The sequence below is a fragment of the Staurois parvus genome, unplaced genomic scaffold, assembly GCF_062004578.1.
Source record: "Staurois parvus isolate SC_StPar_1 unplaced genomic scaffold, SC_StPar_1.0 ptg000002l, whole genome shotgun sequence".
Taxonomy (NCBI): domain Eukaryota; kingdom Metazoa; phylum Chordata; class Amphibia; order Anura; family Ranidae; genus Staurois; species Staurois parvus.
Window position 1 is genome coordinate 1963993 of NW_028317798.1, and position 16924 is coordinate 1980916.

Sequence of the window (16924 nt, forward strand, 5' to 3'; positions counted from 1 at the left end):
GCAGGATATGCTCATCTGGGTGTTTTGGAGGGAGGTTATCCAAACTCTTGTATATTACAATGATAACTGGCACATCTGTGCCCACGTAGAAAACAGCTTAACCTTTTAGTAATCACTCTTCTCATAAAACTCCAAAAATTATCCATGTTTACACACTTTGAATTTTAAGGCTATTTTAGCAGTAAAAATGTCATTCATTAAAAGCTTGTTAACAATAAATGCATGCATCTTAACACTTGTGTTGATGCTTTTTGAAAGACTCTAATTTATTTGGCTTGAATGACCCATCAAAGGAAAGAAAGGAAAATAGCTACGGTTTTAAAGCACCAAATAGACCATATACTGAAGTTTCATTTACATTTTATTTTAATATCCAAAAAATCACTATATATAAGTACAATACCCATAAAAATGGGATATCTTTGGTAGGTATTAATGTTAAGTACTGCAAACAGTTAGTTACATCCCCCAAAAAAAATCAAATTGGGAATGGCTTTTCTCCATGTATTTGACAGTATAGTGATACTGTTTTATCAGGGGTTTAATGGGAGGTGAGATCAGGTGCAGCTGGATTCCTGGATTGTAAGCTCTAATGAGCAGGGCCCTCTGTTTCCTCTTTTACCAAATTGTATTGTAACTGTATTGTCTACCTTCATTTTGTAAAATGCTGCGCAAATTATTGGTGCTATATACATCCTGTATAATAATAATATCTTCCTATGTAAGGCAAACTCAGGGGCACTTGGGGACCAGGGGCGGCCTGACCTATTCCCGGGGGCCCCATGAGTTGTCAGTCCGCCCCTGTTGGGGACCATAAGGATGTACTACCCATGTAATAAAGATGGGAGGACTTGGCTGCCACATCTTCAATCACCCTGATGTATGTTTGCTTGCACCTCTACTTGTACCTGGTAACTCACAATTGCTCTTGGCTGATAGAGGTCATATCGTCTGTTAGCTGATATTCCTGTAGAGTTGTGTAGTATGGAGGGAGATAAGTCTATGAACAAAAGATTGCAGTGCTACAACCCCAATCTCACAAGCAAGGATGAGGACTAGGCGCTTGTACCCAGACCCACGCTGTACATACCGCCCATATAGTTACATAGTTACATTACTTAGTCTGGCTGAAAAAAAAGACAAAAGTCCATCTAGTTCAGCCATAAAAAAAGAAAAAAGTTATAATCCTATACCCACAGTTGATCCAAAGGAAGGCAAAAACCCAGCAAAGCATGATCCAATTTGCTCCTGCAGGGGAAAAAAATCCTTCCTGATCCCCAGAAAGGCAATCAGATATCCCCTGGATTATTATTATTATACAGTATTTATATAGCGCCAGAAAGGTTTGCTCAGCGCTGTACATTATAGGGGGACAGAACATGAGACAACACAGTAACAAGACAATACACGAGGGGTTCGAGGGCCCTGCTCTTCCGAGTTTACAATCTAGGAGGGAGGGTAAAGTGGTACAGGAGGAAGTGGCTGGGGGGATGGAGTGGTGGGAGGAGTGGAGGAGATCGGCTGTTAGGTGAGGGTGGGGTAGGCTTCCCTGAAGAAATGGGTTTTCAGGGTGCACCTAAAGGTGAGGAGGGTAGGTGAGAGTCTGATGGATTGGGGTAGTGAGTTTCAGAGGATGGGGGAAGTCCTGGAGAAGTCCTGCAGTCGGGCGTGGGAGGTGGGGACCAGGGAGCTAGAAAGTAGGAGGTCTTGTGAGGAGCGAAGATTACGGGTTGGGTGGTATTTGGGTATCAGGTCGGTGAGGTAGTTTGGGGCAGCGTTGTGAATGGCTTTGTATGTCAGTGTTAGTAGTTTGAATTTAATGCGTTGGGCAATCAGGAGCTTGGAGGGAATGACAGAGGGGGGTGGCACAAGAGGAGCGGTTAGTAAGGTGGATGAGTCTGGCTGCTGAGTTCAGGATAGACTGAAGCGGGGATAGTCTGTGATGAGGTAGGCCGGTGAGAAGGAAGTTGCAGTAGTCCAGACGTAAAATAATGAGGGAGTGAACGAGTTCTTTAGTAGTGTCTGGGGTTAGGAACGTAAGTATTTTGGAGATGTTGCGGAGGTGGAGCCTGCATGAGTTTGCCAACGATTGGACATGGGGTTGGAAGGACAGGTTTGAGTCTAGAGTGACACCTTGGACTTTGGCTTGCGGGGTGGGACTGATGATGGCGTTGTTGGTCGTGATGGAGAGGGGGGGGGCGCGGGCTGGGGGCAAGATTAGGAGCTCAGTTTTGGAAAGGTTCAGTTTGAGGAAATGGAGGGACATCCAGTCTGATATGTCATTCAGTAGGTGGGCGATACGGGTGGAGACTGAAGGGGTGAGGTAAGGGGTGGAGAGGTACATTTGCGTGTCATCAGCGTAGAGGTGATAGTTGAAGCCGTGGGAGTGTATCAGTTTGCCGAGGGAGGAGGTGTAGATGGAGAAGAGAAGGGGCCCGAGGACAGAGCCTTGGGGGACCCCAACAGAGAGGGGGAGAGAGGGGAAGGTGGTAGCGTTATAGGTAACGCTGAAGGAGCGTTGGGATAGGTAGGAGAAGAGTCAGGAGAGAGTGGAGTCACTGATGCCGAGGGAGTGTAGTTTATTAAGGAGGAGGGGATGGTCATCTGTGTTGAAGGCCGAGGAGAGGTCAAGGAGTAAAAGGACTGAGTAGTGGCCATTAGCTTTGGCGGTTAGCAGGTCATTAGTGATTTTGAGTAGGGCGGATTCGGTGGAGTGTAGAGGACGAAAGCCGGACTGTAGTGGATCGAGGAGGTTGTTGTCAGTGAGGTGGGCGCTTAGGCGATTGTAGACTAAGAGCTCAAGGAGCTTGGAAGTAAATGGCATTAGGGAGATGGGTCTAAGGTTGTTCAGGTCGATGGGGTCCAGGGAGGGTTTTTTGAGTATGGGGGTGATGTGTGCATGCTTTAGGGGGGAGGGGAATGTGCCAGTAGAGAGGCAGAGATTGAAGATGTGGGTGAGGGAGCGTAGGATAGAGGAGGAGGGTGCCCGGAGGAGTTGTGTGGGGACAGGATCAAGGGGGCAAGTGGTGAGGCAGGCTTCTGAGTGGTGGCAAGGCTGAAGGAGCGGAGTGTTGGGGAGGTTATAGTGTGTGGGATGTTAGATGTGGTGGGGGGCAGGGCGGTTGCGAGGTCAGAGGAGGGGAGAGTTGGTGGGGTTATGGTGGAAGGGAGGCTAGGTGGGGAGGTAGGTTGAGCTTTGGCGATGTCCTTACGGATTGCGTCAATCTTATTTTGGAAGTGATTGGCAATCTTGTGGGAGGTGAGTGAGGTACTGGGTGGTGGTGGGAGGGGGAGAGAGTATGGAGTTGAAAGTGGAGACGAGCCGGCGAGGACTGGAGGAGAGGGTGTTGATGAGTTTTACGAAGTAGGCTTGTTTGGCGGCGTGGAGGGAGGAGGTGTAGGTGAGGAAGGCGGATTTGTAGCGGGAGAAAGCTCGAGGGGATCTGGTTTTGCGCTATAGTCGCTCCAGCACGCGACTGAGTTGTTTAAGATTTTTAGTGTGGTCGTTCTGCCAGGGTTGAAGCGGTCGAGGTCTAATGCTACGTGTGGTTAGGGGTGCTAAGGGGTCTAAGGCAGCTGATAGCGAGCAGTTATACGCAGCTATGGTCAGTCCAGGGCATGATAGTGGAAGGATACTGTCGTACAGACGGTCAGCTGCAGAGTGGAGAGGGGCTGGGTTCAGGCTGCGGAGGTTACGGCTGGTGATGGTTTGGCATTTTGGGGGGGAGGTGTTAGAGGACAGGGAGATGGAGAACGTAATGAGGCTGTGGTCAGAGAGAGGGAAAGGGGTGTTAGTGAGGTTGTGGGGGTGCAGAGATGGGAGAAAACGAGGTCCAGGGTGTTCCCGTCGGTGTGGGTGGAGGTCTGTGTGCACTGTGTGAGTGCAAAAGAAGAGGTTAAGTGGAAGAGTTGGGATGTAGCCGGGTTGTTGACATTGATAGGGATATTGAAGTCACCAGGATGATGGTGGGTAGCTCAGAGGAGAGGAAGAAGGGCAGCCAGGTGGAAAAGTCATCAAGGAAGCAGGATACGGGTCCAGGAGGCCGATAGATTACTGCAATCCTCAGAGGGGTGGGGGAGAAGAGTCGGATGCAGTGGGCCTCGAAGGAGAAGGATAGAGAGGGGGGGTTTGGAAGGACCTGGAAGGTGCTCAGCGGTGACAAGAGCATGCCGACCCCACCACCTCTACGACTGCTCGGTCTGGGTGAATGGGACCAGACGAGACCTCCATAGGAGAGTGAGGCAGGGGTGGTGGATTAAGTGGCTTGGATCCAGGTTTCGGTGACCGCTAGGAGGTTGAGGGAGTGGGAGATAAAGAGGTCATGGATGGTGGTGAGCTTGTTGCAAACCGATCGGGCGTTCAGGAGTGCAACCTGAAATTTACCTATAAATGTGAGTATCCAGTTATATTCTGTGTATCTCAGAAAGAAGCCAGGTCTTTTTTTAACCACCTCCCGCCCGCCATATAGTACAATGATGGGCGCAAGGCGGTTCTCTCGTTCTGGGAGGTCATATGACGTCCTCCTATTCTCACCGCGCATGTGAGGCTCTGAGAGCGCACAGCGGGGTGATCAGCGGTGCGCTGTGTCCCTCGGACACAGCGGATCACCAATCCACGGAAAGAGCCGAAGATGTCGGCTCGGTCATGTGATCAGCTGTGTCCAATCACAGTTGATCACATGTAAACAGGGAAATGCTGGTTATCGGCATTTCTCTCCTCACGAGCTGTCACGCTGACAGCTCGAGAGGAGAGGAGAGCCGGTAATCGGCATTCTTTGGAGGGGACATCTACACTGATCATCAGAGCACTGATGATCGGTGTGCCCTGATAATCAGTGTAGCTTTAGCAGTGCTACCTGTCAGTGTCCATCAGTGCCATGTGTCAGTGCTCATTCATGCCACTTGCCAGTGCCCATCAGTGCCACATTTCAGTGCCTACCAGTGCACATCAATGCCACATATCAGTGCCCATCTGAGCTGCCTTTCAGTGTCACCCATCAGAGCCAGTCAATGACACCTATCAATGCCAGTCAGTGCCACCTATCAGTGCTGCCAATCAGTGCCACCTATCACTGCCAGTCAGTGCCGCCTATCAGTGTGCATCAGTGCCGCCTATCAGTGCCCGACAGTGCTGCCTATTAGTGCCGCCTAACAGTGCCAGTCAGTGCCACCTAACAGTGTCAGTCAGTGCCGCCTATCAGTGTCACATATCAGTGCCATATATGAGTGCTGCCTTTCAGTGCCCATCAGTGATGCCTGTCAATGCCCATCAGTGCCACCTACCAGTGCCTCCTCATCAGTGCCCATCAGTGCCACCTATCAGTGTAGCCTATCAGTGCCCATCACTACAGCCTCATTAACGCACATCAGTGAAGGAGAAAAATCACTTATTTACAAAATTTTATAACAAAAACGTTTTTTTTTTCCAACATTTTTAGTGGTTTTTGGTTTGTTTAAGAAAAAATTAAAAAACCCAGAGGTGATTAAATACCACCACAATAAAGCTCTATCTGTCCCAAAAAAATGATAAAAATTTCATATGGATACAGTGTTGCATGACCACGCAATTGTCATTCAAAGTGTGACAGCGCTGAAAGCTGGAAATTAGCCTGGGCAGGAAGGGGGTATAAGTGCCTTGTAGGCTAGTGGTTAAAGCAATCCACTGAGCTGACCCGAACCAACTCTTAAGGGAGTCTATTCCACATTTTCACAGCTCTTACTGTAAAGAACCCTTTCCATATTTGGAGATTTAATCACTTTTCCTCCAGACGTAAAGAGTGCCCCCTTGTCCTCTGTGATGACCTCAGGGTGAATAACTCTACACCGAGTTCAGTATATGAACCACTGATGTATTTATACATGTTGATCATACACCCCCTCAATCTCCTCTTCTCAAGAGAGAATACATTCAGTTCCTCTAATCTTTCCTCACAGCTGAGCTCCTCCATGCCTCTTATCAGTTTGGTTGCCGTTCTCTGTACTTTCTCCAGTTCCCTAATGTTCATTTTTTGAATTGGTGCCCCAAACTGTAGTGCATTATCCAGATGATATATGATATATTTAATAAAGGAATAAATGTATGGCACAAAAGCATCTTTGAATACAAATTTCAGAACTTTATTTTAATCCAACAAGACATAAAAAGGAAACAATTCCTGCTAAAGATTGAAGTGTTTCAGTCACCTGTATGGGCCTTAGTCATGTGGCTGAAACATGTCAATCTTTAGCAGGAATTGATACATTTTTATGCACTGATTGATTAAAATAAAGTTCTACAATTTTTATTCGAAGATGCCTGCAACAGAAAAATTGGTGAGGTACGATTTTGGCTGCATTGCGGTAAGTTGGCTCATTGGCAGCCCATTTAAGTGAGTAGCGTGATTCGTTAATGTCATTAGGGTGTTTAAAGTTAAGTTTTTTTGTTTTTCAATTATTTATTTTCTGACTTTTTTTTTTTCAATTTGACTTTCTTTTCAAAAGCCCAGTAATCGCAGTTGCTATCTAGGGATTTCTATAGAGCCATGAGGGTTCTGTATAGAGCAGGCAACAGTCTCTATACCACAGTTACTGTTAGACTGCAGATTTAAGAGAAATTACGTGGTTTACTGTCATGCTTTCGCCTACCAAGGTCAAAGATGCAGCATGTCTCAGGACTATAACTTAGGAGTATCACACAATGAATTCCATACCTCTTTGCAGGCAGGGGTGGACTGACCATTTGGAAACTCGGGCACTGCCCGAGGGCCCAGGGTCAGTAAGGGGCCCCATGAGATGCCCCTGGTACCTTTTTCATAGGCTTTTTTGAGTTTGGGTAAGGACATAGGGGCCCCATGAGTTGTCAGTCCAGCCCTGTTTGCAGGTATTCCAAATGAAAAACAAAAGATTGGTATAGACTTTGCATCTTGGAGCAGGTAAACTTCATGCTCGTGACATAGCGGGTCTACACCAACCTGTGACAGTTTATTCACAGTGTTAAAGTACAACTAAACTCTGTCAATCAACATAACTTTGTTTTCCATCCTTAGGCTGCAAGCATTAGTAAATAGATAGGAAAGTATATCATGTTTACTTGTTTGATTTATTTTTTGTATTTCTTTACTTGCTTCCTGGTTTCTGGTTAAAATGAAGTCATACATCGCAGGAGTCTTAATGGGAATTTGTTTTTTTTTTCTTTCTGGAGGAGAAGGTTTTTCTCCTGCCTGCATGCATGCCTGAGCTGAGGGCAGATTGATTCCAGGAAGTAAAAGCTACATGAATCATCTACCCTCACTTAAGATGGCCACAGCTATAAATGCTAGGGGTTGTTTTTTTTAAGTGATTTCTCAACAATGTGAAGCATGGAGACATGGATTGGTGGATTTGCTTTAAATATGAAAAATTAAATAGCATTTTTAGCTTGAGGTGCTCAGATACAGTTAAGTTCCATCCAACCTTTTGGCGCTATATAAATACTGTATAATAATAATAATTCATCTTTTTGTCAGATGTACATCTATAGAGAGAACTGTTAATCACAAGCTGATGAATGCAGTAGAAGCCATTAGCCTGAAGCCATTTGTTCAGCAGGCTGTGGGCTTGAAAGTGATGCAACGGCTCCCTAGCCACCAATCACTTTTCGCACAGTGGGCAGCGGGGTTGTTTTGTAGTTCTGTCCAATACCGCTTCTCCATAAATACAATATCATGTCACCCTAGGACAGAAAGTGTGTTAATGGCTGGATCACCAGGAGAAAATAAAGTAAAGAGAGCCTGAAAAACTCATGCAGTTACCATATATAAGACTGGTAAACTGATTTCATCTTAGTGTTTCATTATAATATAATGGTAACGAATAATATTAAAGTGGTACTATATCTAAAAATTGTTCTTACCTTAATGAATTGCTTGCATTAAGGTTAAAACATGTTTGCAGTTTCCTTGTGCTGCCCATTCCCTGTGTGAAGGGGTAGAGAGAGGAGAACAGCTGCATCTCCTTTCCCCTCTCTTTTTCTTCACACAGAGACTCGAACAGCAGCAGGAGCTATTAGCTTTTGTTGCTGTCAATCAAATGTAGTGCAGAGGAAGTGAAAGGGCGGGTTAAGTTCCGCTGTGTGTGCCTATGGAGCACGGCTCTGTAGGGACACAGAACGGGAGTGAGCATGCACCATGTGCCCTCTAGCACATGGCTTGCTATGGGGACACACTAAGAAGAAAAGGAGCCAAGATCACCTGTGGGGGACCCGAGAAGAGGAGGATCGGGGCTGTTCCTTGTAATACCACTGCACAGAGCAGGTGAGTATAACATGTTAACTATTTTAACAAATTTCAGATTTCAGTAACACTAAATATTACACCAAAAATAAGCATTCTGTTTACAGTTAAAGCTGAAAGTAGAGCACACAATAGGGTTGATTTACTAAGGTCAAATAGGCTGTTCATTTTGCAGGGGAATTTATTTTTTGCAAAGGAATTTTTCTTAGTAATAAGTAATCACATGCATTGAAAAAATTTAAAAAAGTATTTTTTGCTTGCACAATATAGGATAATGGAGTCAGCGGAGTGCCAGTCCTTTCTGAAACATGAGATCAGCATTTGTAGGGATTATTTTTTTGGGACATAGCTTCAATCAGCATAAGCAACTGGTGCTTTAAGGGGACTAGATATTTGTGCGCAACAACCCCATTGGCTGAGAGGACATGGTATCAACATGAATTTTCACAATGGATTAAAACTGCAGACAGCATATAATACCTAAAATTTAGCTTTGCGCAAGATGATTAAGCTTTTTTTTAGTTTTTTACTGGATTTTGATGAGAATTGACTTTAATGAAAAATCGGGTAAATGTATCTTGTTACTTTTGCTTTAGCTTAATAATTAGGTCCCCACATTCTAAAAATACATAAAAGATATAGAGGATTAAAAAGAGGAAGGAAAATATCCAGTACCTGAAATGAATTCAAGAAGATAAAAACGTAGGCCCAGATTACACTGAGGTGTACCAATATTCCACATAACCAGGTCAGTCCTAAAACAGGGAGCAGGACAATGATGGGTTTTGCAGTGGCCCTGAAAAGAAAATAATGCACAGATAAATTTTCAATTTTGTTTTATTTTATTAGAAACCTTGAATAAATTCCCACTTGTATTAAGGAAATGTAAGTCTATTCTGTGGATGGACTTTTTTATTCATTTATTTTAATCAGTGGAGAAAAAAAATGGTTTTCCAAATCAACAATTAGTTGCCAAAAACAATTAATTCTTTGTTCCCATCTTAATTCAAACATTATAGATCTACAGATTAAGATTATACATAGGCATCAAACTAAAAAACATCAACTAAGTATAGTATAAAATAAGTATAATAAGAGAATACCAAAGGAAAAAAAAAAGAGGAAGAGGGAAAAGGATTATTAATTCTCCTAAACCCAGCCTGTAGATAGTCTGTAGATATCTGAAAGAGGAATTAAACGTAACTCCTCTCTAATGGTCTCTCGCTGTTGCCTGCATTTTCTCCCTGGGTGCCAATCTTCAGGTAACTCTGTTGGCTGGTAGAATCACAACTCTGACCTTTGCAACCGTGATAGTTCTGCCACTGTGTTGGACTCTTATATTGAGTAGGAAACTACAACAGGAAGGTGTGCTGGTGACATATCTCTTGCTTTCTGCCATCAGGGGGGCCTGCTGCACAACATGTGAAAGAGTCCCACTGCGGGACCCATAATAAAGGGCCTCGGGGACAATGGGAAAGGCTCAAAAAGGAAAGGCCCCTAGTTAAACCCCTGATCCCACATGTCAGATTTCAAAGATTGTGGACTATGCTGTGTCAATTCCTCCATGAACATTATATGATCTACCTGAATAACCCATGAAAATGGACAGGGCTAGCAGTGGATTCCAGTAAAGACACGTTATTCTTTGCCAAAGCTATTCCGAATTAAGCTAATCTTTATTTTATTCCGTTGTCCCCCTTGAAAATACAGTGGGCAGTGAGTTGCTATCTGAAACAAGCTCCGAATCTATAGCAGAACTTGGAAATGCTTGGGTTTTTTGTTTGTGTTTTTTTTTTCATTTTTTTTTTAACCCTTCTATGTTGAAGTTTTGATTTCCATGGTCCTTTTTATGTTATTCTAAGATTTGTTGAGAGATATATAAACTTACCAGACCTGGATGCCAATCTGTTTCTCTAGGCTACAGTTGGGTGTCATCATCTTTGAGCGTCTTCTAGCACTAGAGATTGTCACCATAACCACACGAAACAGAACAAAAGTGTTGACCTTTATGAGGGAGAAACATCAGGATGTTTAAACTGTTTTTAAGATCTTTACATCCAAAAACTACAGAATGAAAATATGTTTAGAGTGGGGGAAGAGATTAAATAGTACCTATTTGAAAACTAAACATTCACACTTGTGTATTCCACTTGTCTGAATGTAGTCCATCCTGTAATCCATTATTTTTTAATATTTAGCATTTTATTACCTATTTGTTTCTGAGTGCCTGTAATCTTTAAGATCTTTCCCCCCCCCCCCCATTATTTATCTCTCTTTTGTATCCTCTGGTGCTTTATTTTAAAGTTTTGAAGGGGGGTTTTCATTTAAATCCAAGACTAATATTTTCATTCAATTCCCTCTATATTGTAATGTGGAGGATTTCCACCATGTGCACTACACTTTTAAGCCATAGCTAACATCCATTCTAATATCCATTCTAACATAAAGATGCTAAATATTTAGGTGTATCCAAGCTGTGACACCAGACTGGACCACTTGTTAATATGAATGCAAACACAATATTCCCTACCAACAGAGATGGTCAAAAAAGTCCAAGTTCTGTGAATCTGTGTTGCTTCATTGAGGATGGTGCATTTTATCTCACTTATATTACCGTATTTTCCGGCGTATAAGACGACTTTTTAACCCCTGGAAATCTTCTACAAAGTCGGGGGTCGTCTTATACGCCGGGTGTTGTGCTGAAACCTTACCTGTACTTCCGAGCTGACGCTTCTGCGCATGTCTTCGGCAGCAGTAGACGATCGCTGATCACCATTCCTCGCAGAACTGCATGAGACGTCGGATGCAGCCGTTCAGTGCTCGATTGAGCTTGACTGAAACTGTGACATGTGCAGAAGCGTCTTCTTGCCGCTACCCGATGTGTATCCCTTCTCTGCATATCACAGTTTCAGTCAAGCTCAATCGAGCACTGAACGGCTGCATCCGACGTCTCATGCAGTTCTGTGAGGAATGGTGATCAGCGATCGTCTACTGCTGCCGAAGACATGTGCAGAAGCGTCAGCTAGGCAGTACCTTGCAGGAAATACGGTAATTAACATTAATTATTATATATTAATAACTGTGGCAGCTCTCAGATCATCTTGGAGACAGGGAGGGCTGGGCAGGCAGGGAGAGCTGACCCACCCAATCCAAGCAGGCTTTGTATGCAGTGTGCACAGAAAATACTGGTACATCGCTTGCCGTGATTGGTTGGTAGAGGGGGGTAGTCTTATACGGCGAGTATAGCCCAAAGCCTATATTTTAACAGGAAAAGTAGGGGGGTCGTCTTATACGCCCAGTCGTCTTATACGCCGGAAAATACGGTACCTATAATAGAAAAGTGCAGCGCTGATCAATAAAAAAATATATTAAACATTCTATGCAACAATAAACAAAATATATTAAACATTCTATGCAACAACTATCTGAGGCTGCATGCACAACAATCCCAAAAGAATGGGTAGAAAGTCAATTCCATTAGCCAGGTAATATAAATGGAATAAATTGTAATAAAAGTGAGCGCTCTAAGATAAGCAGCTGGACACTCAAGGAAACCAAATAAAACCTCATCATAAACATATAATAGAAAAGTGCAGCTGATCAATAAAAAAATATATAGAGTAGAAGTATTGTCCCCAATAATAACAGCATATAATAGTGACAGTCTATATAGTGAAGATAACGTGATATAATAATTCAATCCAGTGGCGGTGCTCCCAGTGGTAAGGTAAGAATTACGCACTCACCAGAAGCGTAATTCAATTACGCAATATGTAAAACAACACGGGTCTCCTTCACAGGTATAGGTCCGGACTGGAACTCAGGGTGATTCTCCCTCAGGGTGGTAAGGTTATGAGCCCTCAGAGGTGTAGAATGATCCAGCTGGCCAGAGGTCCCTTTAAGGGATAGGTGGGTACAGATGCCTGCTTACAGGAGCTTCCCACTCTGGATATGATGGACTGGTAACTGGATCGCAGCAGGGCTCTATAAATAATATAGCTTCTCAAGGGAGACCAAGAAGAGTGCCCATAATTTTTATTTATTTTGATTCTTTTTTATTATTTTTACATTGTACCTTTCATTTTTTTTTATCACTTTTAATGCTATAACAGGGAATGCAAATATCCCCTATAACTTCAATGGGCATTGTCATATATTCTTTTTTGAGAAATCTGGGGTCTATCAGACTCTAGACATCTCCTCTGCCCTTACATTATCTAATCAAACCAAAATCGGTGTGATCAGATGCTTTCCCAATTTAAAATGGTGCTGTTTATATCCTGTGAAACTGAAGTGATGAAATGCTTGTAGCTTCCGAATTCTCAGACTATAGAGATGATTGGCACCACTCTGGTCTCCAATCAGCTCTATGGTCAGCTGGCAGAAACACCGGCTGCATTCTCAGGTTTCCCCGATGGCACGAGACTGCCCGAGAAGGCCATGGAAGGCAGCGGGGGGGGGGCATCATCTCCAGCTGCTTGTAAAAGCAATCCTGCAGCTAATTACCGATCACCAGGTACCACCCTACCCGTACCCTTCGCTCCTCACAGGACCTCCTTCTATCCTGCTCCCTGGTCTCCTCCTCCCATGCACGACTGCAGGACTTCTCCAGGTCCTCCCCCATCCTCTGGAACTCACTGCCCCAATCCATCAGACTGTCGCCTTCTCTATTCACATTCAGGCGCTCCCTCAAAACCCATCTCTTCAGGGAAGCCTACCCCACCCTCACCTAACGGCCATCCTCCCTCATTCCTCCTACCACTTCATCCCCCCCAGCCACTTCCTACTGTACCTTTACCCCCTCCCTCCTAGATTGTAAGCTCGTAAGAGTAGGGCCCTCTTACCCCTCGTACGCTGTCTGTCTTTGTTGTACTGTGCCATGTATTGTCCCCCCCTATTGTACAGCGCTGAGCAAACCCTTTGGCGCTATATAAACTCGTAGTAATAATAATAATAATAATTAGCCACTAGGATTGCTTTTACATGAAAGACGATCGCCGGCTGAAAAAAATTATACCAGGATGATGCCTGCAGCTGTAGGCATCATCCTGGTATAACCATTCAAAGTCCAGTGATGTACCAGTACGTCACTGGTCCTTGTTGGGTATATATACTATGTTCTTTTTTTTTTGTATGCAGCCTGTGGACTGAATGAAAAAATGAGAAGATATATCTGCCAGAAAAAGTGTGTGGTATGCCCATCATTAGAATATACTGCCCTGCATCCACCCACTTCTTGTTCAAACATTTTTATTAATTTTGAAACATAGGGGGGAAGGCATAGACAATTGGCATTAGACATTGTACAGGCTGTGAAATACAGAGAAAAATGTACACAGCAGACATGTCTTTAAACAAATAGGGAGAGAAAATGTCAAACAAAAGCATGTGACTCTAGGCATACAGAGATTATTTTAGGAAAAGGTAACGATGTGCTATAGAGAGTTTGTTCATTGGGGTTAGAGACTCTACAGAGATACTTAAGGGGTTGGGGAGAGGCCGGGGGGGGGGACCAAGGAAGAGTGGAGGGGGGAGGGGGGTGGCGGGAATGACTCCAGGACCAGTGAGAAAGAATATACATAATATGTGAGACCAGTTAGAAGTGGTACCAGCATTGTGTAGGAAGAAAAAAAAAATATTTAATCTAATTTGGATCAAGGAAGAAGGAGGGATTCGTCAAAGTTTTGCGGAAGGAAATTTTCAACCCAGGGAGTCCAGACATTCAAGAACTTAGGAATTGTATCAAGAATTATGGCTTCAACTTTTGCGTGTATCATAGCTTGTGTTACTCTGGTTTTAACAGCAGCAGTGCTTAAGGCGGGGGCTTTCCAAGATTTCGCTATGACCTGCTTGGCTGCTGTGGTAACTTGCATGATAAGTTTGAATTGTGACGACGTCACATTGGGAGGGCGTAGGTTGAGAAGAGCTGTTGTCGGGGTGGGTTGGAGTATGTTTGTACTAAGTCTGGATATCATAGTGAAGACATCCGTCCAAAAAGACTTGGCTACCGGGCAATCCCACCAGATGTGGTAGTATGTTCCCGGGTCTACACAGCCTGTAAAACAGTTGGGGGAGTAGCTAGGAGTATATTTTGCAATTCTCGCTGGAATCATGTACCAGCGGGACAAAACTTTATAGTTGGTTTCCAAGGCCGCAACGTTCTGTGAAGATGATTTTGTATTGGCCCATATGTGATCCCAGTCAGATTGAGTTAAATGCCTATCCAAGTCTGTTTCCCACCTACAGGTATATGAAGGGAAGGATGCGGTGGCCGAAGTTGTAATGAGGGAGTATAGATAGGAAATGAGGCCGCGCCTATGGGGGTCTTTATAACAAACACGTTCAAAGGGAGACATGGTATTAGTTTGGTTGGGTATTTTAGTATAGGGGGCATAAAAGTGTTGCAGCTGTAGATACCGGAATATTTCAGAGGCCGGGAGGCTATACGCCTCCTGTAGTGAGGCGAAGGATTTGAATTTATTTCTCTGCAAGAAGTGATGAGCGCAGAGTAGGTTAGCTGAGGTCCATAATTTAAATGAGAGTGGCGAAGACCAGGCCGGGGGAAAAGCTGGATTCTTTAGGTGTGAGAGTAACGGGTTATGCAAGGATTGGAGAAGGTAGCGAGTCCTGAATTTGTCCCATAATGATAGAAAGTGAGAGGTAATGGGGTTTGTTATTGAGCGGCGGTCACTTGGTCTGAGCCAAAGTAAGTTAGCCATAGAAAGGGGATCACAATCTATAGATTCAAGAGCAACCCACTGAGGTATTTCATAGGTCGCATGGTATTTTGGCAACTGAGCCAGGTGTGCTGCCTGATAATAATATAATAATATATAATAATATTTACCGATGTTTGGTAGACCAAGACCTCCGTTAAGTTTGGGGCGATAAAGGGTGGAGCAGGGTACGCGGGGGCGGATAGTGCCCCACACATAGGATGAAATACGACGCTGTAGAACGCTGAGATAGTGGGGAGGTACTGGGATTGGGAGAACTCTAAAAAGATACAAAATTTTTGGAAGTATTGACATCTTTATGACCGTTATTCTGCCAAGCCATGCGAGAGGTAAGGAGGACCACTTAGTCATAAGAGCGGTAAGATGTGTTAACATAGGAGTATAATTAGCTGTATAAAGATCTGATAAAATAGGTTTGATTCCCAAGAAAGGAATATGATTCCGAGACCAGGGAAATGGAAGTATATGCTTCAAATGTGCCAGCTCCTTAGCGGGGAGGGAAATATTAAGTGCCGTGGATTTGTGGGGGTTTATTATAAGGCCAGAGAGTGCTCCGAACCTCTCGAGAAGCCGGAGGAGGGGAGGTGAGGAGGTCAAAGGAGAAGTGAGAAAAAGCAGAACGTCATCTGCAAAGAGGCATAATTTATGGTGGGAGCCACCTATTTCAAGTCCTCGGACAACCGGGTTAGCTCTGATTAGGAGGGCAAGCGGTTCTATGACCAAAGCAAAGAGTAAAGGGGAGAGAGGGCAACCTTGCCTTGTGCCCTGGGAGATTGGAAAGTGAGCAGATCTATGCCCCAGGTATCTAATGCTAGCCGATGGCTCTCGGTACAAAGAGAAAACCCAGGTCAAAAAATGTGGGCCAAAACCCCAGCGGTTCAGAATGTAGCGTAAATAGGGCCATGAAACCGTGTCAAATGCCTTCCTTATATCCAGGGACAGGAAACAGGTAGGAATATCACGGGATTTAGCAATATGCGCCAGAAGAGTTGCGCGTCTGACGTTGTCTCCGGCCTGCCGAGATGGAATGAATCCCACCTGGTCATTATGGATTAAGGAACCTATACACATATTAAGGCGTGTGGCAAGAATTTTGGCAATTAGTTTAATGTCTATATTGAGGAGGGAGATCGGCCTGTAATTGGACCATTGCGTATCGTCTGAATTAGGTTTTGGAATCATTGAGATGGTAGCTTGTACTGATTCTGAATTAAAGGTATGGCCCAGAAGTATGGCGTTAAGAGCACTGGTAAGGATGGGCGTTAGAAGGTGGGCAAATTTTTTGTAATATGTGGCGGAAAACCCATCTGGCCCTGGACGTTTACGAAGCTTTAAATTATTAATTGCGCTTAAGGTTTCAGTTGGGGTGATGGGTTGTTCTAAGGCTGCTAGGTGGTGCTCAGAGAGTGTCGGGAAGGAGATGGGCGCCAGGAGAGCATCGGCCTGGGTGAGGTCAAAGGGTGTGGAGGAAGAGTAGAGTCGTGAGAGATGCTTGTGAAAGGTTTGCAGGATGCGTTCCCGGTTATTGGTGAGGTTGCCAGAAGAGGTACGTATTCGAATAGGTCTAGTTATCTGGTCAAGCCTACGAAGCGAAAGGGCTAGAAAGGTGTTGGGTTTATTAGCTTTTGTATAATATTTGTGTCTGGCTCTTTGGAGTGAGAGCTCCGCCTGGTCCGTGAGGAATAGGTCCAGAGCTAATCTGGCTCGCTCAAGAGCTTCACTGTTGGCTGGTGTAGGGGTGGCTTGGAAGGCTTGATGGGATTGGATGTACGTTCGCTCAAGGGAGAGGCGCCTCTGTCGTTTCGCTTTATTTAAGTAGGATGCTTTACTAATGCAAAATCCCCGTAGGACTGGTTTATGTGCTTCCCAGAGAAGGAGAGGGGATATATCAGGTGTTTGGTTGAAAGTTAAATAATCTTTGAGAGCTGTCTCAATTTC

The 16924-nt window shown here is 44.4% G+C and overlaps 1 protein-coding gene across 2 annotated transcripts in view; it reads right to left on the reverse strand.

Moving 5' to 3' along the window:
• ADGRD2 (adhesion G protein-coupled receptor D2) overlaps positions 1-16924 on the reverse strand; it is a 653782-nt gene that overhangs the window by 257069 nt on the left and 379789 nt on the right. For both annotated transcript variants that reach the window (XM_089665904.1, XM_089665444.1), the window contains exons 19-20: positions 10138-10253; positions 8925-9045 (exon numbers count right to left, since the gene is read on the reverse strand). In XM_089665904.1, the coding sequence (XP_089522030.1) occupies positions 8925-9045; positions 10138-10253 (237 nt within the window). The remainder of the gene's footprint in view (positions 1-8924; positions 9046-10137; positions 10254-16924) is intronic.